Source organism: Pristiophorus japonicus, chromosome 15, assembly GCF_044704955.1.
Source record: "Pristiophorus japonicus isolate sPriJap1 chromosome 15, sPriJap1.hap1, whole genome shotgun sequence".
NCBI classification, from domain to species: Eukaryota; Metazoa; Chordata; class Chondrichthyes; family Pristiophoridae; genus Pristiophorus; species Pristiophorus japonicus.
The window spans coordinates 97,376,727-97,399,152 of NC_091991.1; the positions used below are offsets into that span (position 1 = coordinate 97,376,727).

The 22,426-nt window shown below is 47.8% G+C and overlaps 1 protein-coding gene across 3 annotated transcripts in view; it reads right to left on the reverse strand.

Annotated features, from left to right (window-relative positions):
• LOC139280923 (lysine-specific demethylase 7B-like) overlaps positions 1-22,426 on the reverse strand; it is a 458,954-nt gene that overhangs the window by 225,874 nt on the left and 210,654 nt on the right. For all 3 annotated transcript variants that reach the window (XM_070900731.1, XM_070900732.1, XM_070900733.1), the window contains one exon: positions 12,060-12,211. In XM_070900731.1, the coding sequence (XP_070756832.1) occupies positions 12,060-12,211 (152 nt within the window). The remainder of the gene's footprint in view (positions 1-12,059; positions 12,212-22,426) is intronic.

Consider the following 22,426-nt stretch of genomic DNA (forward strand, 5'->3'; position numbering starts at 1 on the left):
GGCCAGCATTTCATTTGCCTTCCTGATTACTTGCTGTACCTGCATACTAACCTTTTGTGTTTCATGCACAAGGACCCCCAGGTCCATCTGTATTGCAGTATTTTGTAATCTCTATCAATTTATATAATAATTTCCTTTTTTATTTTTCCTGCCAAAGTGGATAACCTCACTTTCCCACATTATACTCCATCTGTCAAATATTTGCCTACTCACTTAGCCTGTCTATATCCCTTTGCAGATTTCTTGTGTCCTCCTCACAACTAGCTTTCCCATCCATCTTTGTATCATCAGCAAATTTGGCTACGTTACACTCGGTCCCTTCATTCAAGTCATTACTATGGCACCCCACTAGTTACCACTAGTCCCATTACCCCCAACCCCGTGAGCTTTTATCTTGTGCAATAACCTTATCAAATGCCTTCTGGAAATCCACATACACCACATCCACTTTACCCACCCTGCTCGTTACATCCTTAAAGAACTCCAGTAAATTTGTCAAACATGATTTCCCTGTTATAAAACCATGCTGACTCTGCTTAACTGTATTTTGCTTTTCCAAATGTCCTACTACTGCTTCCTTAATAATGGATTCCAGCATTTTCTCAACGACAGATGTTAGGCTAACTGGTCTATAGTTTCCTGCCTTCTGTCTGCCTCCTCTTTTAAAAACAGGTGTTACATTTGCGGTTTTCCAATCAACTGGGAACTCTCCAGAATCCAGGGAATTTTGGTAGATTACAACCAATGTATCCACTATCTCTGCAGCCATTTCTTTTAAGACCCTAGGATGCAGGCCATCTGGTCCAGGGGACTTGTCCACCTTTAGTCCCATTATTTTACCGAGTACTTTTTCTTTAGTGATAGTGATTGTTTTAAGTTCCTCCCTTCCTATAGCCCCTTGATTATCCATTATTGGGATGTTTTTAGTGTCTTCGACCGTGAAGACCGATACAAAATGATTAAGAAAGAGAAGATAACGACTATAAAAGTAAACTAGCACAAAATATAAAAACAGATAGTAAGAGTTTCTGTAGGTATATAAAAAGAAAAAGAGTGGCTAAAGTAAATGTTGGGCCCTTAGAGGACGAGACCGGGGAATTAGTAATGGGGAACATGGAGATGGCAGAAACTCTAAACAAATATTTTGTATCAGTCTTTACGGTAGAGGACACTAACAGTTGGTGAGTTCGAAGAGGCGAGCTTGTGCAGCTGCAGCAGAAGGCAAAAAAGAAGTAGAAAGAAATTGAAAGGTGACGTCACAGCCAAGGGGGTAAGTGATTGGATGGTGATTGGTAAGTAGTTTTTCAATTTCTTTCTTTATCATTAAGTAACCTTTTAACATCGTTGTTGCCCAATTAAGTTAATCTAAGGGTTAAGTCATGGCAGGACAGCTCGGACACGTGTTATGCTCCTCCTGTACTATGTGGGAAGTCAGGGACACTTCCGGTATTCCTGACGACTACGTGTGCGGGAAATGCATCCGCCTGCAGATCCTGACGGACTGCATTGCGGCACTGGAGCTGCGGGTGGATTCACTCTGGAGCATGCACAATGCTGAGAATGACGAATAGCACGTTTAGTGAGTTGGTCTCACCGCAGGTAAACGGTACACAGCCAGATAGGGAATGGAAGACCAACAGGAAGAGCAGTGCAAGGAAGGTAGTGCAGGGGTCCCCTGTGGTCATCCCTCTGCAAAACAGATACACCATTTTGGGTACTGCTGGGGGTGATGACTCTTCAGGGGAGGGCAGCAGCAGCCAAGTTCATGGCACCGTGGGTGGCTCTGCTGCACAGGAGGGCAGGAAAAGGTGTGGGAGAGCGATAGTGATAGGGGATTCAATTGTAAGGGGAATAGATAGGCGTTTCTGCGGCCGCAACCGAGACTCCAGGATGGTATGTTGCCTCCCTGGTGCAAGGGTCAAGGATGTCTTGGAACGGGTGCAGGACATGCTGAAAAGGGAGGGTGAACAGCCAGTTGTCGTGGTGCATATAGCTACCACCGATATAGGTACAAAACGGGATGAGGTCCTACGAGAAGAATTTAGGGAGCTTGGAGCCATATTAAAAAGTAGGACCTCAAAAGTAGTAATCTGAGGATTGCTACCAGTGCCACGTGCTAGTCAGAGTAGGAATCGCAGGATAGCTCAGATGAATACGTGGCTTGAGGAGTGGTGCAGCAGGGAGGGATTCAAATTCCTGGGACATTGGAATCTGTTCTGGGGTAGGTGGGACCAGTACAAACCGGACGGTCTGCACCTGGGCAGGACCGAAACCAATGTCCCAGGGGGAGTGTTTGCTAATGCTGTTGGGGAGGAGTTAAACTAATATAGCAAGGGGGTGGGAACCTATGCAGGGAGACAGAGGGAAATAAAAGGGAGACAGAGGCAAAAGATAGAAAGGAGAATAGTAAAAGTGGAGGGCAGAGAAACCCAAGGCAAAAAATATAAAGGGCCACATGACAGCAAAATTCTAAAGGGGCAAAGTGTGTTAAAAAGACAAGCCTGAAGGCTCTGTGCCTCAATGCGAGGAGCATTCAGAATAAGGTGACGAATTAACTGCGCAGATAGCAGTTAACGGATATGATGTAATTGGCATCATGGAGACATGGCTCCAGGATGACCAAGGCTGGGAACTCAACATCCAGGGGTATTCAACATTTATGAAGGATAGACAGAGAGGAAAGGAGGCAGGGTGGCGTTACTGGTTAAAGAGGAAATTAATGCAATAGTAAGGAAGGACATTGGCTTGGATGATGTGGAATCGGTATGGGTGGAGCTACGGAATACCAAAGGGCAGAAAACGCTGGTGGGAGTTGTGTACAGACTACCAAACAGTAGTAGTGAGGTTGGGGACAGCATCAAACAAGAAATAAGGGATGTGTGCAATAAAGGTACAGCAGTTATCATGGGCGACTTTAATTTACATATAGATTGGGCTAACCAAACTGGTAGCGATGCGGTGGAGGAGGATTTCCTGGAGTGTATTAGGGATGGTTTTCTAGACCAATATGTCGAGGAACCAACTAGAGGGCTGGCCATCCTAGATTGGGTGATGTGTAATGAGAAGGGACTAATTAGCAATCTTGTTGTGCGAGGTCCCTTGGGGAAGAGTGACCATAATATGGTAGAATTCTTTATTAAGCTGGAGAGTGACACAGTTAATTCAGAAACTAGGGTCCTGAACTTAAGGAAAGTTAACTTCGATGGCATGAGGCGTGAATTGGCTAGAATAGACTGGCAAATGATACTTAAAGGGTTGACGGTGGATAGGCAATGGCAAACATTTATAGATCACATGGATGAACTTCAACAATTGTACATCCCTGTCTGGAGTAAAAATAAAACAGGGAAGGTGGCTCAACCGTGGCTAACAAGAGAAATTAAGGATAGTGTTAGATCCAAGGAAGAGGCATATAAATTGGCCAAAAAAAGCAGCAAACCTGAGGACTGGGAGAAATTTAGAATTCAGCAGAGGAGGACAAAGGGTTTGATTAGGAGGGGGAAAATAGAGTACAAGAGGAAGCTTGCTGGGAACATAAAAACTGACTGCAAAAGCTTCTATAGATATGTGAAGAGAAAAAGATTAGTGAAGACAAACGTAGGTCCCTTGTAGTCGGCAGTCGGACTCAGGTGAATTTAGAACAAAGAACAAAGAAATGGCAGACCAATTGAACAAATACTTTGGTTCTGTCTTCACGAAGGAAGACACAAATAACCTTCCGGATGTACTAGGGGACCGAGGGTCTGGAGAGGAGGAGGAACTGAAGGATATCCTTATTAGGCGGGAAATTGTGTTGGGGAAATTGATGGGATTGAAGGCCGATAAATCCCCAGGGCCTGATTGTCTGCATCCCAGAATACTTAAGGAAGTGGCCCTAGAAATAATGGATGCATTATCGGCCTTCAATCCCATCAATTTCACCAACACAATTTCCCGACTAATAAGGATTTCCCTCAGTTCCTCTTTCCTACTAGACCTTCTGACTCCTTTATATCCGGAAGGTTGTTTGTGTCCTCTTTAGTGAATACCGAACCAAAGTACTTGTTCAATTGGTCCGCCATTTCTTTGTTCCCCGTTATGACTTCCCCTGATTCTGACTGCAGGGGACCTAAGTTTGTCTTTACTAACCTTTTTCTCTTTACATATCTATAGAAACTTTTGCAATCCGTCTTAATGTTCCCTGCAAGCTTCTTCTCATACTCCATTTTCCCTGCCCAAATCAAACCCTTTGTCCTCCTCTGCTGAGTTCTAAATTTCTCCCAGTCCCTGGGTTCTCTGCTATTTCTGGCCAATTTGTATGCCACTTCCTTGGCTTTAATACTATCCCTGATTTCCCTTGATAGCCACGGTTGAGCCACCTTCCCTTTTTTATTTTTACGCCAGACAGGAATGTACAATTGTTGTAGTTCATCCATGCGGTCTCTAAATGTCTGCCATTGCCCATCCACTGTCAACCCCTTAAGTATCATTCGCCAATCTATCCTAGCCAATTCACGCCTCATACCGTCAAAGTTAGTCTTCTTTAAGTTCTGGACCATGGTCTCTGAATTAACTGTTTCATTCTCCATCCTAATGCAGAATTCCACCATATTATGGTCACTCTTCCCCAAGGGGCCTCGCACAACGAGATTGCTAATTAATCCTCTCTCATTACACAACACCCAGTCTAAGATGGCCTCCCCCCTAGTTGGTTCCTCGACATATTGGTCTAAAAAACCATCCCTTATGCACTCCAGGAAATCCTCCTCCACCGTATTGCTTCCAGTTTGGTTAACCCAATCTATGTGCATATTAAAGTCTCCCATTATAACTGCTGCACCTTTATTGCATGCACCCCTAATTTCCTGTTTGATGCCCTCCCCAACATCACTACTACTGTTTGGAGGTCTGTACACAACTCCCACTAACGATTTTTGCCCTTTGGTGTTCTGCAGCTCTACCCATATAGATTCCACATCATCCAAGCTAATGTCCTTCCTAACTATTGCATTAATCTCCTCCTTAACCAGCAATGCTACCCCACCTCCTTTTCCTTTTATTCTATCTTTCCTAAACTCGGAACAGAGATTGTTCAAGGCTGGAGTCGAATTCCTCTTTGTCCTCGTTCGTAGATTCCAGGGTTGAGGCGTACGCACTGATGACCGTAGCGCACTGGTTCCAGGTTAGGGTGAGCCGAAGGATCATGAGGCATTCGTTTATCCCATAGGGGGAATCTCGAAGACGCCAATCCCATTGGAGATGGCATTCTTCTTCTGGTTTCCCTTTCCAGAAGATAGCCATCATCATAAGCAGTCCCTTGAAATCGAGGAAGACTTGCTTCCACTCCTAAAGTGAGTTTTTTGGTGGCTGAACAGTCCAACACGAGAGCCACAGACCCTGTCACAGGTGGGACAGATAGTCGTTGGGGGAAGGGGTGGGTGGGACTGATTTACCACACGCTCCGTCCGCTGCCTGCACCTGATCTCTTCACACGCACAGCGTTGAGATTCGAAGAGCTCAGCGTCCTCCCGGATGCACTTTCTCCACCTCGGGCGGTCTTTGGCCAGAGTCTCCCAGGCGTCAGTGGTGATGTCGCACTTCACCAGGGAGGCTTTGAGGATGTCCTTGTACTGTTTCCGCTGCCCACCTTTGGCTCATTTGTCATGAAGGAGCTCCGCATATAGCAGTTGTTTAGGGAGTCTCGTGTCTGGCATGCGAACTAAGTGGCCTGCCCAACGAAGCTGATCTAGTGTGGTCAGTGCTTCAAGGCTGGGGACGTTAGCCTGGGCGAGGACGCTGATGTTGGTGCATCTGTCCTCCCAGGGGATTTGTAGGATCTTACGGAGACATCGTTGGTGATATATCTCCAGCGACTTGATGTGTCTTCTGTAAGTCGTTCATGTCTCTGACCCATTTAGGAGGGCGGGAATTACTACAGCCCTGTAGACCATGAGCTTGCTGGTAGGTTAGAGGGCTTGGTTTTCGAACACTCTTTTCCTCAGACGGCCGAAGGCTGCACTGGCGGCGATGTTGAATCTCCGCATCAAGGTCTGCTTTTGTTGACAAGAGGCTCCCAAGGTATGGGAAATGGTCCACGTTGTCAAGGGCCGCGCCACGGATCTTGATGACTGGGGGGCAGTGCTGTGCGGCGAGGACAGGCTGGTGGAGGACCTTTGTCTTACGGATGTTAAGTGTAAGGCCCATGCTTTCATATGCCTCGGTGAATATATTTGACTATATCCTGGAGTTCAGTCTCCGATTGTGTGCAGACGCAGGCGTCATCCGTGTACTGCAGTTCAACGACAGAGGTTTGGGTGGTCTTGGACCTGGCCTGGAGGCGGCGTAGATTAAACAGCTTCCCACTGGTTCTATAGTTTAGTTCCACTCCGGCGATGAGCTTGTTGGCACTGAGGTGGAGCATGACAGCGAGGAAGATTGAAAAGAGGGTTGGAGTGATGACGCAGCCCTGTTTGACCCTGGTTCCGACGTGGAATGGGTCTGTAACGGATCTGCTGGTAAGGATCACAGCCTGCATATCGTCGTGGAGCAGGCGAAGGACATTGACAAACTTTTGGGGGCACCCAAAACGGAGGACGACGCTCCATAAGCCTTGAAGCACTGACCACGCTAGATCAGCTTCGTTGGGCAGGCCACTTAGTTCGCATGCCAGACACGAGACTCCCTAAACAACTGCTATATGCGGAGCTCCTTCATGGCAAATGAGCCAAAGGTGGGCAGCGGAAACAGTACAAGGACATCCTCAAAGACCTTTGTAAGGTCGAAAAAGGCCATGTATAAGGGCTGGCGCTGCTCCCTGCATTTTTCCTGCAGTTGTCGTGCTGCAAAGATCATGTCCGTTGTTCCCTGTAGAGGACGAAATCCACACTGTGACTTCACCATGGGTCAACACGAAGACGGTTGAGGAAGACTCTCGCGACAACCTTCCCAGTGGTTGATAGTAGGGATATTCCCCTGTAGTTGCCACAGTTCAATTTGTTCCCCTTTTTAAAAATGGACACGATCTGAGATCTGAGATCTCCCGGCATGCTCTCCTCCCTCCAAATGAGAGAGACGAGGTCATGTAACCGCGCCAACAGTGCCTCTCCGCCATATTTTAGCTCCTCAGCAGGAATTCCATCCGCACCCGAAGCCTTGTTGTTCTTGAGCTGTTTTATGGCTTTGCCTACTTCTTGGAGTCTCACTAGGGTGGTGGCATGTTGCATGCTGCGGGATGGAGTTGAGAACACTCAAGTCAAAGGCAGAATCTCGATTGAGGAGATCTTCAAAGTGCTCCTTCCAGCGGGCCCTGACAGCCTCGGTGTCCTTGATGAGTATTTCCCCGTTCTTTGCCAGGAATGGGGTGGGGCCTTGGGAGTTTGGACCGTAGGTAGCCTTGACTGCAGTGAAGAATCCTCGTATGTCGTGGCTGTCGGCCAGTTGTTGTATCACCTGCGCTTTCCCCATCCACCTGTTCCCGGGTTTTTGTTGGACCTCAGCCTTGTGCTGTCTGTAACGTTGCTTTGTAGCACCCGAGTCTGGCTGTTGCTTGAGGCTCAAAAATGCTTTGCGCTTACGGTCTATTAGTTCTTGGATCTCCCGATCGTTTTCATCAAACCAGTCCTGGTATTTTCTGGCTGAGTAACCAGTGTCTCTTTCACAGGCACTGGTTATGGAGGCCTGGAGGGCAGACCAAGCGCTGTGGGCATTGAGCATCTCAGGGCCATCAAGGCAGGCCAGGTTAGCTGTGAGGCGCTGGCTGTATAGGGCTCTCTTAGTTGATCTTTAGCATTAATTTTTTTGCGGCACTGCTTCTGCTGTCCCCTCTGCTTTGGGGCAATGTTAATATTGATGATGGACCGGATTAGGCAATGGTCCGTCCAGCAGTCATCAGCTCCTGTCATGGCGCGAGTGATGCGCACATCCTTGCGATTCTTGGCTCGGACGATGACATAGACCAGCAGATGCCAGTGTTTGGAGCGGGGGATGTTGCCACGATGTCTTGTATTTATCCCTCTGGCGGAACAGGGTGTTGGTGATGAGTTTGTATTCTAGACATTTTGTCAGGAGTAGAGTGCCGTTGGAGTTGGCTTTCCCCACCTCTTCTCTGCCAATTAGGCCTCCCCAGAGGGCTGTGTCTTTTCTGACCCAAGCATTAACGTCTCCTAGGAGGATCAATTTGTCATATTTGGGGACGCAGGACAGGGATGTCTCGAGGTTGGAATAAAAACCCTCTTTAGCCTCGTCCATTGCATCGAGTGTAGGGGCGTATGCACTGATGACTGTGGCACATTGGTTCTGGATAGGGTAAGGCGAAGGGTCATCAGGCGTCTGTTAATCCAGAAGAAAGTACTCTTGGCACGAATCCACGACCTCATCTCTCTTATCTGGAAGGAGGAGAGCATGCCAGGGGTTCTCAAAGATGCTGTAATCATGGCCATCTTCAACAAAGGTGACAGTCCGGCTGTGGTAATTGCAGGAGTTTCCCTGCCGCAGGGAAAATCGCAAGAATCCTCCTTAACCGTCTCCTCCTGATGGCTGAAGAGCTTCTCCCAGAGTCACAGTGTGGATTCTGCCCACATGATCTTCACCACGCAACAAAACCCCCAAAAATATAGGGAGCAGCATCAACCTCTGCACAAGGCTTTTTTTGACCTCACAAAGGCCTTTGATTCTGTCAACCGTGAGGGATTATGCAACGTCCTTCTCAAATTCAGCTGTCCTCAAAAGTTTGTCATCATACTCCGCCTGCTTTACGATGACATGCAAGCCGTGATTCTTACCAACAGATCCACCACAGACCCAATTCACGTGCAGACTGAGGTCATAAGAAGATAAGAAATAGGAGCAGGAGTCGGCCATTTGGTCCCTCGAGCCTGCCCTGCCATTCAATAAGATCATGGCCGATCTGATCTTGGGCTCAGCTCCATTTCCCTGCCCGCTCCCCATAACCCTTCACTCCTTTATCATTCAAAAATCTGTCTATCTCCACCTTAAATATATTCAATGATCCAGCCTCCACAGCTCTCTGGGGCAGAGAATTCCACAGATTTATGACCCCGAAAGAAGAAATTCCTCCTCATCTCCGTTCTAAATGCGTGACCCCTTATTCTGAAACTACACCCCCTAGTACTTGATTCCCCCACGAGTGGAAACATCCTCTCTGCATCGACCTTGTCTTATCTTATATAAAATATGATCACCTCTTATTCTTCTAAACTCCAATGAGTATAGGGCCAACCTTTCTTCATATAAGCAAGGCTGTGTAATCGCACCAACCCTCTTCTCAATCTTCCTCGCTGCAATGCTTCATCTCACCTTTAATAAGCTCCCCGCCGGAGTGGAGTTAATCTACAGGACAAGCGGGAAATTGTTCAACCTCCGTCGCCTCCAGTCCAGATCCAAGGTTGTTCCAACCTCTGTCATTGAATTACAGTACGCAGACGACGCTTGCGTCTGCGCACACTCGGAGGTCGAACTCCAAACCATCGCCAACACCTTCACTGAAACGTATGAAAGTCTGGGCCTTACACTAAACATCTGTAAAACAAAGGTCCTCTACCAAACTGCCCCCGCCACACAGCACTGCCCCCCCAACTATAAAGATCCATGACAAGGCCTTGGACAAAGTGGACCATTTTCCATATCTCAGGAGCCTACTGTCAACAAGGGCAGACATCGGAGACAAAGTCCAACACCGCCTTCAGTGTGCCAGTGCAGCCTTTCGGTTGCCTGAGGAAGAGAGAGTGTTTGAAGACCAGGATGCCAAACCCGGTACCAAGCTCATGGTCTGCACAGTAGTAGTGATACCCGCCCTCCTTTTTGCTTCAGACTCAGGAACTATGTACAACAGGCACCTCAATGCACTGGAGAAGTACCACCAACGCTGTCTCCGCAAAATAATGCAAATCCATTGGCAAGATAGGTGCACCAACGTCAGCATTCTCTCTCAGGCCAACATCACCAGCATCAAAGCATTAACCACACTCGAACAGCTCTGATGGACGGGCCACATCGTCCGCATGCCCGATACTAGACTCCCCAAACAAGCACTCTACTCTGAGCTACGTCACGGCAGCCAAGCCCCAGGAGGGCAGAGAACACGCTTCAAGGACACCCTCAAAGCCTTCTTGAAAAAATGTAACATCCCCACCGACACCTGGGAATCCCTGGCCCAAGACCGCTCAAAGTGGAGGAAAAGCATCCGGGAAGGCGCCGAACACCTCGAGTCTCTTCGCCGGGAGCAAGCGGAGGCCAAGCACAAACAGCGGAAGGAGCACACGACAACTCAAGTACCCCACCCACCCGTCCCTCCAACCACCATCTGCCCCACCTGTGACAAGAGTCTGTAGGTCCTGCATTGGACTCATCAGTCACCCGAGAACTCATTAGTGTGGAAGCAAGTCATCCTCGACTCCAAGGGACTGTCTAAGGAGGAGAAGAAGATTATGAACTCTATCTGGCTGTGGGGTGACCACCTCCTGGAAGCTGCGATCCAGGAAACATTCAGCCACTCGTATATTCTGAAGTTAATCCAGCTGCCCATATATATTTCCTTTTCAACTATCTATATAAGCAATTCCCCATTGAAAGTTATTATTGACCCTATCAGGCAGTGTATTCCAGATCACAACAACTCGCTGTATAAAAACATTCTTATCCCCCCTCTGGTTCTTTTGCCAATTATCTTAAATCTGTGTCCTGTGTATAAATCAGTGTCCTGTGTGTAAATGTGTGTCCTGTGTGTAAAAATGTGTGTCCTGTGTGTAAAAATGTGTGTCCTGTGTAAAAATGTGTGTCCTGTGTAAATGTGTGTCCTGTGTAAATGTGTGTCCTGTGTAAATGTGTGTCCTGTGTGTAAATGTGTGTCCTGTGTGTAAATGTGTGTCCTGTGTATAAATCTGTATCCTGTGTGTAAATCCTATGTATAAATCTGTGTCCTGTGGAGAATTCTGTGTCCTGTGTGTAAATGTATGTCCTGTGTGTAAATCTGTATCCTGTGTGTAAATCCTGTGTAAATGGGTGCCCTGTGTGTAAATGGGTGCCCTGTGTGTAAATGGGTGCCCTGTGTGTAAATGGGTGCCCTGTGTGTAAATGGGTGCCCTGTGTGTAAATGGGTGCCCTGTGTGTAAATGGGTGCCCTGTGTGTAAATGGGTGCCCTGTGTGTAAATGGGTGCCCTGTGTGTAAATGGGTGCCCTGTGTGTAAATGGGTGCCCTGTGTGTAAATGGGTGCCCTGTGTGTAAATGGGTGCCCTGTGTGTAAATGGGTGCCCTGTGTGTAAATGGGTGCCCTGTGTGTAAATGGGTGCCCTGTGTGTAAATGGGTGCCCTGTGTGTAAATGGGTGCCCTGTGTGTAAATGGGTGCCCTGTGTGTAAATGGGTGTCCTGTGTGTAAATGGGTGTCCTGTGTGTAAATGGGTGTCCTGTGTGTAAATGGGTGTCCTGTGTGTAAATGGGTGTCCTGTGTGTAAATGGGTGTCCTGTGTGTAAATGGGTGTCCTGTGTGTAAATGGGTGTCCTGTGTGTAAATGGGTGTCCTGTGTGTAAATGGGTGTCCTGTGTGTAAATGGGTGTCCTGTGTGTAAATGGGTGTCCTGTGTGTAAATGGGTGTCCTGTGTGTAAATGGGTGTCCTGTGTGTAAATGGGTGTCCTGTGTGTAAATGGGTGTCCTGTGTGTAAATGGGTGTCCTGTGTGTAAATGGGTGTCCTGTGTGTAAATGGGTGTCCTGTGTGTAAATGGGTGTCCTGTGTGTAAATGGGTGTCCTGTGTGTAAATGGGTGTCCTGTGTGTAAATGGGTGTCCTGTGTGTAAATCGGTGTCCTGTGTGTAAATGGGTGTCCTGTGTGTAAATCGGTGTCCTGTGTGTAAATCGGTGTCCTGTGTGTAAATCCTGTGTAAATCTGTGACCTGTGTGTAAACCTATGTCCTGCCAGTGGAAACAGCTTCTGCCCATTTATTCTCTCAAATTCCCTTGTCATTTTAAACACCTCTATCAAATCTTCCTTTAGCCTTCCATGCTCCGAGAACAATCCCAGCTTCTCTAGTCTCTGCACTTAAGTGAAGTCCCTCATCCCTTACCTCTCAGTTGTGCTGTCCTTCTTGCAGCGCTTCAGACTTGTCCTGGGCTTATCCGGAGCTTGTTGGGACCTCTCAGTCTCTGAATTGTTTGTCAACCCATTCTTCTCACTACCATCTGACTGACGGGACTGCTCATGCCAAGAGTCCGCTCTCTGCAGTAAAAATTCACATTAACGTTGAAGACAATAAAGAACTGTAAATTCTCAGTCCATGCTGAGATGGCAGATTGGCCGGCACTGAACAGAAACAACAACAACTTGTGTTGATCTAGCGTCTTTAGCTTCATAGGAGCGTAATCCAACAAAAGCTGACACCAACCCACTGAAGGGGATATTAGGACAAGTGACCAAAAGCCAGGTCAAAGAGGTAGGCTTTCAGGAGTGTCTTAATGGAGGAAAGAGAGGTAGAGAGGTGGAGAGGTTTAGGGAGGGAATCCCAAAGCTTGGGGCCCAGGCAGCTGAAGGCACGGAGCAATTAAATTCGAGAAGCAAGGATTGGAGGATTGCAGATATCTCGGAGGGTTGTGGGGCTGGAGATTACAGAGATTGGATGGGGCGGGGCTCTGGAGGGATTTCAAAACAAGGATGATCATTTTAAAATGGAGCTGTTGCTTATAGCCAATATCTTCTTCCTTCTTAGGCAGTCCCTCGGAGTCGAGGATAACTTGCTTCCACAGTAATGAGTTCTCAGGTGACTGATGAGTCCAATGCAGGACTTACAGTCTCTGTCACAGGTGGGGCAGACGGTGGTTGGAGGGACGGGTGGGTGGGGTACTTGGGTTGCCATGCACTCCTTTCGCTGTTTACATTGGCTTCCGCATGCTCCCGGCGAAGAGACTCGAGGTGTGCGGCACCTCCCCAAATGCTTCTTCTCCAATTTGAGCGGTCTTGGGCCAGGGATTCCCAGGTGTCGGTGGGGATTTTGCACTTTTTTACAAGGAGGCTTTGAGGGTGTCCTTGAAGCATTTCCTCTGTCGGAGCTGAGTAGAGCGTTGTTTTTGGAGTCTAGTGTCAGGCATGCGGACGATGTGGCCCGTCCATCGGAGCTGGTCGAGCGTGGTCAATGCTTTCATGCTGGGGATGTTGGTCTGAGCGAGAACACTGACATTGGTGCGCCTATCATGCCAATGGATTTGCAGGATTTTGGTGGTACTTCTCCAGTACTTTCCGAGGTGCCTGCTGTACATAGTCCATGTCTCTGAGCCATATAGGAGGGCGGGTATCACGAGCTTGGTGCTGGGTTTGAGGTCCTGATCTTCAAACACTCTTCCTCAGGCGACCGAAGGCTGCGTTGGCACACTAAAGGCGGTGTTGGACTTCGTCATCAATGTCTGCCCTTGTTGACAGTAGGCTCCCGAGGTATGGAAAGTGGTTCACGTTGTCCAATGCCTCATCATGGATCTTGATAGTTGGGGGAAGTTCTGCATGGCAAGGCAGGTTGGTAGAGAACCTTTATTTTACGGATGTTTAGTGTAAGGCCCAGACTCTCGTACGCTTTGGTGAAGGTGCTGACGATGATTTGGAGTTCGACCTCAGTGTGCGCAAACGCAAGCGTTGTCTGCGTACTGTAATTCAATGACAGAGGATGGGACAACCTTGGATCTGCACTGGAGGCAACGGAGGTTGAATTGTTTCCCGTTTGTTCTGTAGATTATCTCCACTCCAGCAGGGAGCTTATTGAGGGTGAGATGGAACATTGCAGCAGGGAAGATCGAGAAGAGCGTTGGTGCGATGATGCAGCCTTGCTGGACACCGGTTCGCACATGTATTGGGTCTGTGATGGATTCTTTGGTCAGGATCACAGCTTGCATGTCGTCGTGAAACAGGCGGAGGATCGTGACGAACTTTTGAAGGCAGCCAAATTTGAGGAGGACACTCCATAATCCTTCCTGGCTGATGGCGTCGAAGGCCTTTGTGAGGTCAAAGAATGCCAAGTACAGAGGCTGGTGCTGCTCACTGCATTTTTCTTGAATTTGACATACGATGGATGGATGAGCGAGCACAAAGGTGATGGGTAAATGGGACTTGGTGCGAGTTAGGACATGGGCAGCAGAGCACAGGGGTGATGGGTGAGCGGGACTTGGTGCGAGTTAGGACACGGGGCAGTGAGCACAGGGGGTGATGGGTAAATGGGACTTGGTGCGAGTTAGGACACGGGCAGCAGAGCTTTGGATGACCTCAAGTTTATGGAGGGTAGAAAGTGGGAGACCGACCAGGAGTGGAATAGTCGAGTGTAGAGGTAACAATGGCATGGATGAGAGATTCAGCAGCAGATGAGCTGAGGCAGTGGAGGAGTCGGACGAGGTGGAAATAGGTGGTCTTTGCGATATGTGGTCGGAGGCTCCTCTCGGGGTCCAATATGACACCAAGGTTGCGAACAGTCTGATTCAGCCTCACACAATGGCCAGGGAGAGGGATGCAGTCGGTGGTGAGGGAAGGGAGTTTGTGGCGGGGACTGAAGACAATGGCTTCTGTCTTCCCAATATTTAGTTGAAGGAAATTTTTGCTCATCCAGTACTGGATGTGGGACAAGCAGTGTGACAATTTCGAGGCAGTGGAAGGGACAAGAGAGGTTGTGGTGAGGTAGAGTCAGGACTCCCTCTGATGGAAAGTGTGGGTGTGTGATTGGTGCAGGATGGGTTTTGATGGTGATGCCCCCATGGTGAGTAGCTTGCCAATACTCACTGTCTAGGCTCACACATGAAGAATGGCCACACAGTACCAGAGGGTTGCAGGGACATAGTGCTCCAACACTGTATGCATTTTATGGGACCATTACCTCAATAACCTGTATCTAATGTATCAACTGATCAGAGAGAGCCAGCATGGATTTATAAAGGGTAAGTCGTGTCTGACAAACCTGGTTGATTTTTTGAGGAGGTAAGTAAAGTGAGTGAATGTCTATGGATGTTATTTATATGGACTTCCAGAGGCATTCGACAAGGTTCCACATAAGAGACTGTTAACAAAAATTAGAGTGCATAGAATTGGAGGCAAACTATTGACTAGGGTAGGGAATTGATTTGGAGGTAGGAGACTGAGAGTAAGGATAATGCTAGGTACTCAAATTGGCAGGATGTGACAAGGAGTGTTTCCCAGGGATCTGTACCGGGGCCTCAGTTTCTCACTATATTTATAAATGACTTGGATGAAGGAGTAGAGAGACGTATATCTAATGTTGCTGACTATACCAGGTTAGGTGGCACAGTAAATAGTGTAGATGGAAGCAGAAAGTTGCAAAGGGACACTGATCGATTCAATGTGTGGGCAAAGCTGGCAGATGGAGTTCAGCGTGGGAAGTGTGAGGTCATCCACTTTGGATTCAAGAAAGATAAAATCAGAGTATTTTCTAATGGTGAGAAGCTAGGAACTGTGGAGGAGCAGAGAGATTTAGGGATCCATGTACAGACATCACAAAGCTAAAAATAATTAAAAGTCTAACAGAATTTCGGCCTCAATTTCAAGGGGGTGGGAATACTAAGGGGCGGAAGCTATGTTACAGTTATATAAAGCTCTGGTTGCATAGAAACATAGAAAATAGGTGCAGGAGTAGGACATTGGGCCCTTTGAGCCTGCACCACCATTCAATAAGATCATGGCTGATCATTCACCTCAGTACCCCTTTCCTGCTTTCTCTCCATGCCCCTTGATCCCTTTAGCCGTAAGGGCCACATCCAACTCCCTTTTGAATATATCTAATGAACTGGCCTCAACAACTCTATGCGGTAGAGAATTCCACAGGTTCACAATTCTCTGAGTGAAGAAGTCTCTCCTCATCTCAGTCCTAAATAGCTTACCCCTTATCCTTGGACTGTGACCCCTGGTTCTGGACTTCCCCAACATCGGGAACATTCTTCCTGCATCTAACCTGTCCAATCCCATCAGAATTTTATATGTTTCTATGAGATCCCCTCTCAGTCTTCTAAATTCCAGTGAATATAAGCCTAGTCGATCCAGTCTTTCTTCATATATCAGGCCTGCCATCCCGGGAATCAGTCTGGTGAACTCTTGCTGCACTCCCTCAATAGCAAGGATGTCCTTCCTCAGATTAGGAGACAAAATCTGAACACAATATTCAAAGTGTGGCCTCACCACGGCCCTGTACAACTGCAGTAAGACCTTCCTGCTCTATACTCAAATCCTCTCGCTATGAAGGCCAACATGCCATTTGCCTTCTTCACCGCCTGCTGTACCTGTATGCCAACTTTCAATGACTGATGTACCATGACACCCAGGTCTCGTTGCACCTCCCCTTTTCCTAATCTGTCACCATTCAGATAATATTCTGCCTTCCTGTTTTTGCCACCGAAGTGGATAACCTCACATTTATCTACATTATACTGCATCTGCCATGCATTTACCCACTCACCTAACCTGTCCAAGTCACCCTGCAGCCTCTTAGCATCCTCCTCACAGCTCACACTGCCACCCAGCTTAGTGTCATCTGCAAACTTGGAGATATTACATTTAATTCCTTTGTCTAAATCATTAATGTATATTGTAAATAGCTGGGGGCCCAGCACTGAACCTTGCGGTACCCCACAAGTCACTGCCTGCCATTCTGAAAAGACCCGTTTATCCCGACTCTTTGCTTCCTGTCTGTCAACCAGTTCTCAATCCACGTCAATATATTACCCCCAATACCATGTGCTTTAATTTTGCACACGAATCTCTTGTGTGGGACCTTGTCAAAAGCCTTTTGAAAGTCCAAATACACCATTATCCACTGTTTCTCCCTTGTCCACTCTACTAGTTACATCCTCAAAAAATTCTAGAAGATTTGTCAAGCATGATTTCCCTTTCATAAATCCATGCTGACTTGGACCGATCCGGTCATTGCTTTCCAAATGCGTTGCTATTACATCTTTAATAATTGATTCCAACATTTTCCCCACTACCGATGTCAGGCTAACCGGTCTATAATTCTCTGTTTTCTCTTTCCCTCCTTTTTTAAAAAGTGGGGTTACATTAGCTACCCTCCAATCCATAGGAAAACTGATCCAGAAGCTATAGAATGTTGGAAAATGACCACCAATGCATCCACTATTTCTGGGGCCACTTCCTTAAGTAGTCTGGGATGCAGACTATCAGGCCCTGGGGATTTATCGGCCTTCAATCCCATCAATTTCCCGAACACAATTTCCTGACTAATAAGGATTTCCTTCATTTCCTCCTTATCACTAGATCCTCGGTCCCCTAGTATTTCCGGAAGGTTATTTGTGTCTTCCTCAGTGAAGACAGAACCAAAGTATTTGTTCAATTGGTCTGCCATTTCTTTGTTCCCCATTATAAATTCACCTGATTCTGACTGCAAGGGACCTACATTTGTCTTCACTAATCTTTTTCGCCACAGATATATATATAGAAGCTTTTGCAGTCAGTTTTTATGTTCCCTGCAAGCTTCCTCTCATACTCTATTTACCCCCTCTTAATTAAATCCTTTATCCTCCTCTGCTGAATTCTAAATTCCTCCCAGTCCTCAGCTTTGCTGCTTTTTCTGGCCAATTTATATGCCTCTTCCTTGGATTTAATTTCCCTGGTTAGCCACGGTTGAGCCACCTTCCCCGTTTTATTTTTACGCCAGACAGGGATGTACAATTGTTGAAGTTCATCCATGTGATCTTTAAATGTTTGCATTGCCTATCCACCATCAATCCTTTAAGTATCATTCGCCAGTCTATCCTGGCCAGTTGACATCTCATACCATCAAAGTTACCCCACCTAGAGCACTGCACTCAGTTCTGGGCATCCCACCTCAGGAAGGAGATATTAGTCATGGAAGGGGTACCGCATAGATTCAGAAGAATGGTAGCAGGACTAAAAGGGTTAAACTGTGAGGCCAGGTTGCATAGACTAGGCTTGTATTCCCGTGAATATAGAAGATTAAGGGGTGAACCAATTGAAGTGTTTCAGATGATGAAAGTGTTGGGTAGGGTAGAGAGAAAGAGAAATGATTTAATCTGGTGGGACAGTGCACAACAAGGGGCATAAAATTAGAGCCAGGCCATTCAAGGGGGATGTCAGAAAGCACTTCTACACACAAAGGGTAGTGGAAATCCAGAACAGTCTCCCCCAAAAAGCTCTCGAGGCTGGGGGTCAATTTGGAGTCAAGGTACCGACCGATCAGACATGATCAAATTTAGCAGTGGAACAAACTTGAGGAGCAGAATGGCCCACTCCTGATCCTATGTTTCTACTTTTGTATCACTGCAGCCTGGCAATGGACCAGAGAATTGCAATAGAGATGTTTTTAGCCACAGGAACGGATTGTCTTTTACACTATCTTCTATCGAGGATGCAGGCCTGTTACTCAATGCTACCCATAACAGGTGCACTACTGGGTACTGTCCCTCCCCAGGGCCCGAGTTTGGTGAAAGCTAGGTCCCACCCAAAGATCCTGATGGTACTTTGGGCGCAAGTTTAATGAAAAAATGTGGGAAAGACCGCCCAGCGGCAAAAATGGGCCTTGCACGCCCATTCTGGGTGGCAAATGCGATCCTTGGCAAAGTAACGCCGAAGATAAAGTCGGACCCGGGGGTGGGGGGGGAAAACTGATAAAATAAAATATTTTCAAAACAAAAAAAGCCCACCAGAAACCCTTCAGGGGACCCCATCCACCTAAATCTCTGCAAAAGAAAGAAAGAAAAGTGCTCTAACCTTTTTTGGCCGGTCTTCATGCTCACCGCTGAGGTAAGACCTGCCTCCACACAGCGACCTTTCCGCCTGCTGGAGCTGAGGGACACCAGGACCAAACTGGCAACACAGCGGGCGGGAGGACGCTTGTTAACGTTGCACGCCGGCGCACGTCAGCGGACAGTACCCAGCGGTCCTCTCCCCCCGCCGGCGGGACCACTTCACCAAACTTGCTCGGCAGGAGAGCACCCAGAAACCAGGGAGACCGCCGAGCAGCGCACGGAAAGTCCACCACTTTCGGACCCATAGTCTCTCAATGCTGTGAGTGTGGAATCACGAGCACAATGCTGAGTCCCACTGCCCCACGATACAGATCAGTGTTAAATCTCACCGCCCCACGATACAGATCAGTGTTAAATCCCACCGCCCCACGATACAGATCAGTGTTAAATCTCACCGCCCCACGATACAGATCAGTGTTAAATCTCACCGCCCCACGATACAGATCAGTGTTAATCTCACCGCCCCACGATACAGATCAGTGTTAAATCTCACCGCCCCACGGTACAGATCAGTGTTAAATCCCACTGCCCCACGATACAGATCAGTGTTAAATCCCACCGCCACATGATACAGATCACTTGAAATCTCACCGCCACATGATAGAGATCACTTGAAATCTCTCCGCCCCACGATACAGATCAGTGTTAAATCCCACCGCCCCACAATACAGATCAGTGTTAAATCCCACCGCCCCACAATACAGATTAGTGTTAAATCTCATCGCCCCACGATACAGATCAGTTTAAATCTCACCGCCCCACGATACAGATCAGTGTTAAATCTCACCGCCCCACGATACAGAATAGTGTTAAATCTCACCGCCACACAATACAGATCAGTGTTAAAACCCACCGCCCCACGATACAGATCAGTGTTAAATCTCACCGCCCCACGATACAGATCAGTGTTAAATCTCACCGCCCCACGATACAGATCAGTGTTAAATCCCAGCGCCCCACGATACAGATCAGTTTAAATCTCACCGCCCCACGATACAGATCAGTGTTAAATCTCACCACGCCTCGATACAGATCAGTGTTAAATCCCACTGCCCCACGATACAGATCAGTGTTAAATCCCACCGCCCCACGGTACAGATCAGTGTTAAATCTCACCACGCCACGATACAGATCAGTGTTAAATCCCACCGCCTCACGATACAGATCAGTGTTAAATCTCACCGCCCCACGATACAGATCAGTTTAAATCCCACCGCCCCACGATACAGATCAGTGTTAAATCTCACCGCCCCACGATACAGATCAGTTTAAATCCCACCGCCCCACGATACAGATCAGTGTTAAATCTCACCGCCCCACGATACAGATCAGTTTAAAGCCCACCGCCCCACGATACAGATCAGTGTTAAATCTCACCGCCCCACGATACAGATCAGTTTAAATCCCACCGCCCCACGATACAGATCAGTGTTAAATCTCACCGCCCCACGATACAGATCAGTTTAAATCTCACCGCCCCACGATACAGATCAGTGTTAAATCCCACCGCCCCACGATACAGATCAGTGTTAAATCTCACCGCCCCACGATGCAGATCAGTGTTAAATCTCACCGCCCCACGATACAGATCAGTGTTAAATCCCACCACCCCACGATACAGATCAATGTTAAATCCCACCGCCGCACGATACAGATCAGTGTTAAATCCCACCGCCCCACGATACAGATCAGTGTTAAATCTCACCGCCGGACGATACAGATCAGTGTTAAATCTCACCGCCCCACGATACAGATCAGTGTTAAATCTCACCGCCCCACGGTACAGATCAGTGTTAAATCTCACCGCCCCACGATACAGATCAGTGTTAAATCTCACCGCCCCACGATACAGAATAGTGTTAAATCTCACCGCCACACGATACAGATCAGTGTTAAATCTCACCGCCACACGATACAGATCAGTGTTAAAACCCACCGCCCCACGATACAGATCAGTGTTAAATCCCACTGCCCCACGATACAGATCAGTGTTAAATCCCACCGCCCCACGGTACAGATCAGTGTTAAATCTCACCACGCCACGATACAGATCAGTGTTAAATCCCACTGCCCCACGATGCAGATCAGAGTTAAATCTCACCGCCCCACAATACAGATCAGTGTTAAATCCCAACGCCCCACAATACAGATCAGTGTTAAATCCCACCGCCCCACGATACAGATCAGTGTTAAATCTCACCGCCCCACAATACAGATCAGTGTTAAATCTCACCGCCCCACGATACAGATCAGTGTTAAAGCTCACCGCCCCACAATACAGATCAATGTTAAATCCCACCGCCCCACACTACAGATCAGTGTTAAATCTCACCGCCCCACGATACAGATCAGTGTTAAATCTCACCGCCCCACGGTACAGATCAGTGTTAAATCTCACCGCCCCACGATACAGATCAGTGTTAAATCCCACCGCCCCACACTACAGATCAGTGTTAAATCTCACCGCCCCACGATACAGATCAGTGTTAAATCCCACCGACTCAAGGTACAGATCAGTGTTAAATCTCACCGCCCCACGATACAGATCGGTGTTAAATCCCACCGCCCCACGATACAGATCAGTGTTAAATCCCACCGCCCCACAATACAGATCAGTGTTAAATCCCACCGCCCCACGATACAGATCAGTGTTAAATCTCACCGCCCCACGATACAGATCAGTGTTAAATCCCACCGCCCCACGATACAGATCAGTGTTAAATCCCACTGCCCCACGATACAGATCAGTGTTAAATCTCACCGCCCCACAATACAGATCAGTGTTAAATCTCACCGCCCCACAATACAGATCAGTGTTAAATCCCACCGCCCCACGATACAGATCAGTGTTAAATCCCACCGCCCCACGATACAGATCAGTGTTAAATCTCACCGCCCCACGATACAGATCAGTGTTAAATCCCACCGCCCCACGATACAGATCAGTGTTAAATCTCACCGCCCCACGATACAGATCAGTGTTAAATCCCACCGCCCCACGATACAGATCAGTGTTAAATCCCACCGCCCCACGATACAGATCAGTGTTAAATCCCACCGCCCCACGATACAGATCAGTGTTAAATCCCACCGCCCCACGATACAGATCAGTGTTAAATCCCACCGCCCCACGATACAGATCAGTGTTAAATCTCACCGCCCCACGATACAGATCAGTGTTAAATCTCACCGCCCCACGATACAGATCAGTGTTAAATCCCACCGCCCCACGATACAGATCAGTGTTAAATCCCACCGCCCCACGATACAGATCAGTGTTAAATCCCACCGCCCCACGATACAGATCAGTGTTAAATCCCACCGCCCCACGATACAGATCAGTGTTAAATCTCACCGCCCCACGATACAGATCAGTGTTAAATCTCACCGCCCCACGATACAGATCAGTGTTAATCTCACCGCCCCACGATACAGATCAGTGTTAAATCCCACCGCCCCACGATACAGATCAGTGTTAAATCCCACCGCCCCACGATACAGATCAGTGTTACATCCCACCGCCCCACGATACAGATCTGTGTTAAATCTCACCGCTCCACGATACAGATCAGTTTAAATCTCACCGCCCCACGATACAGATCAGTGTTAAATCTCACCGCCCCACGATACAGATCAGTGTTAAATCCCACCGCCCCACAATACAGATCAGTGT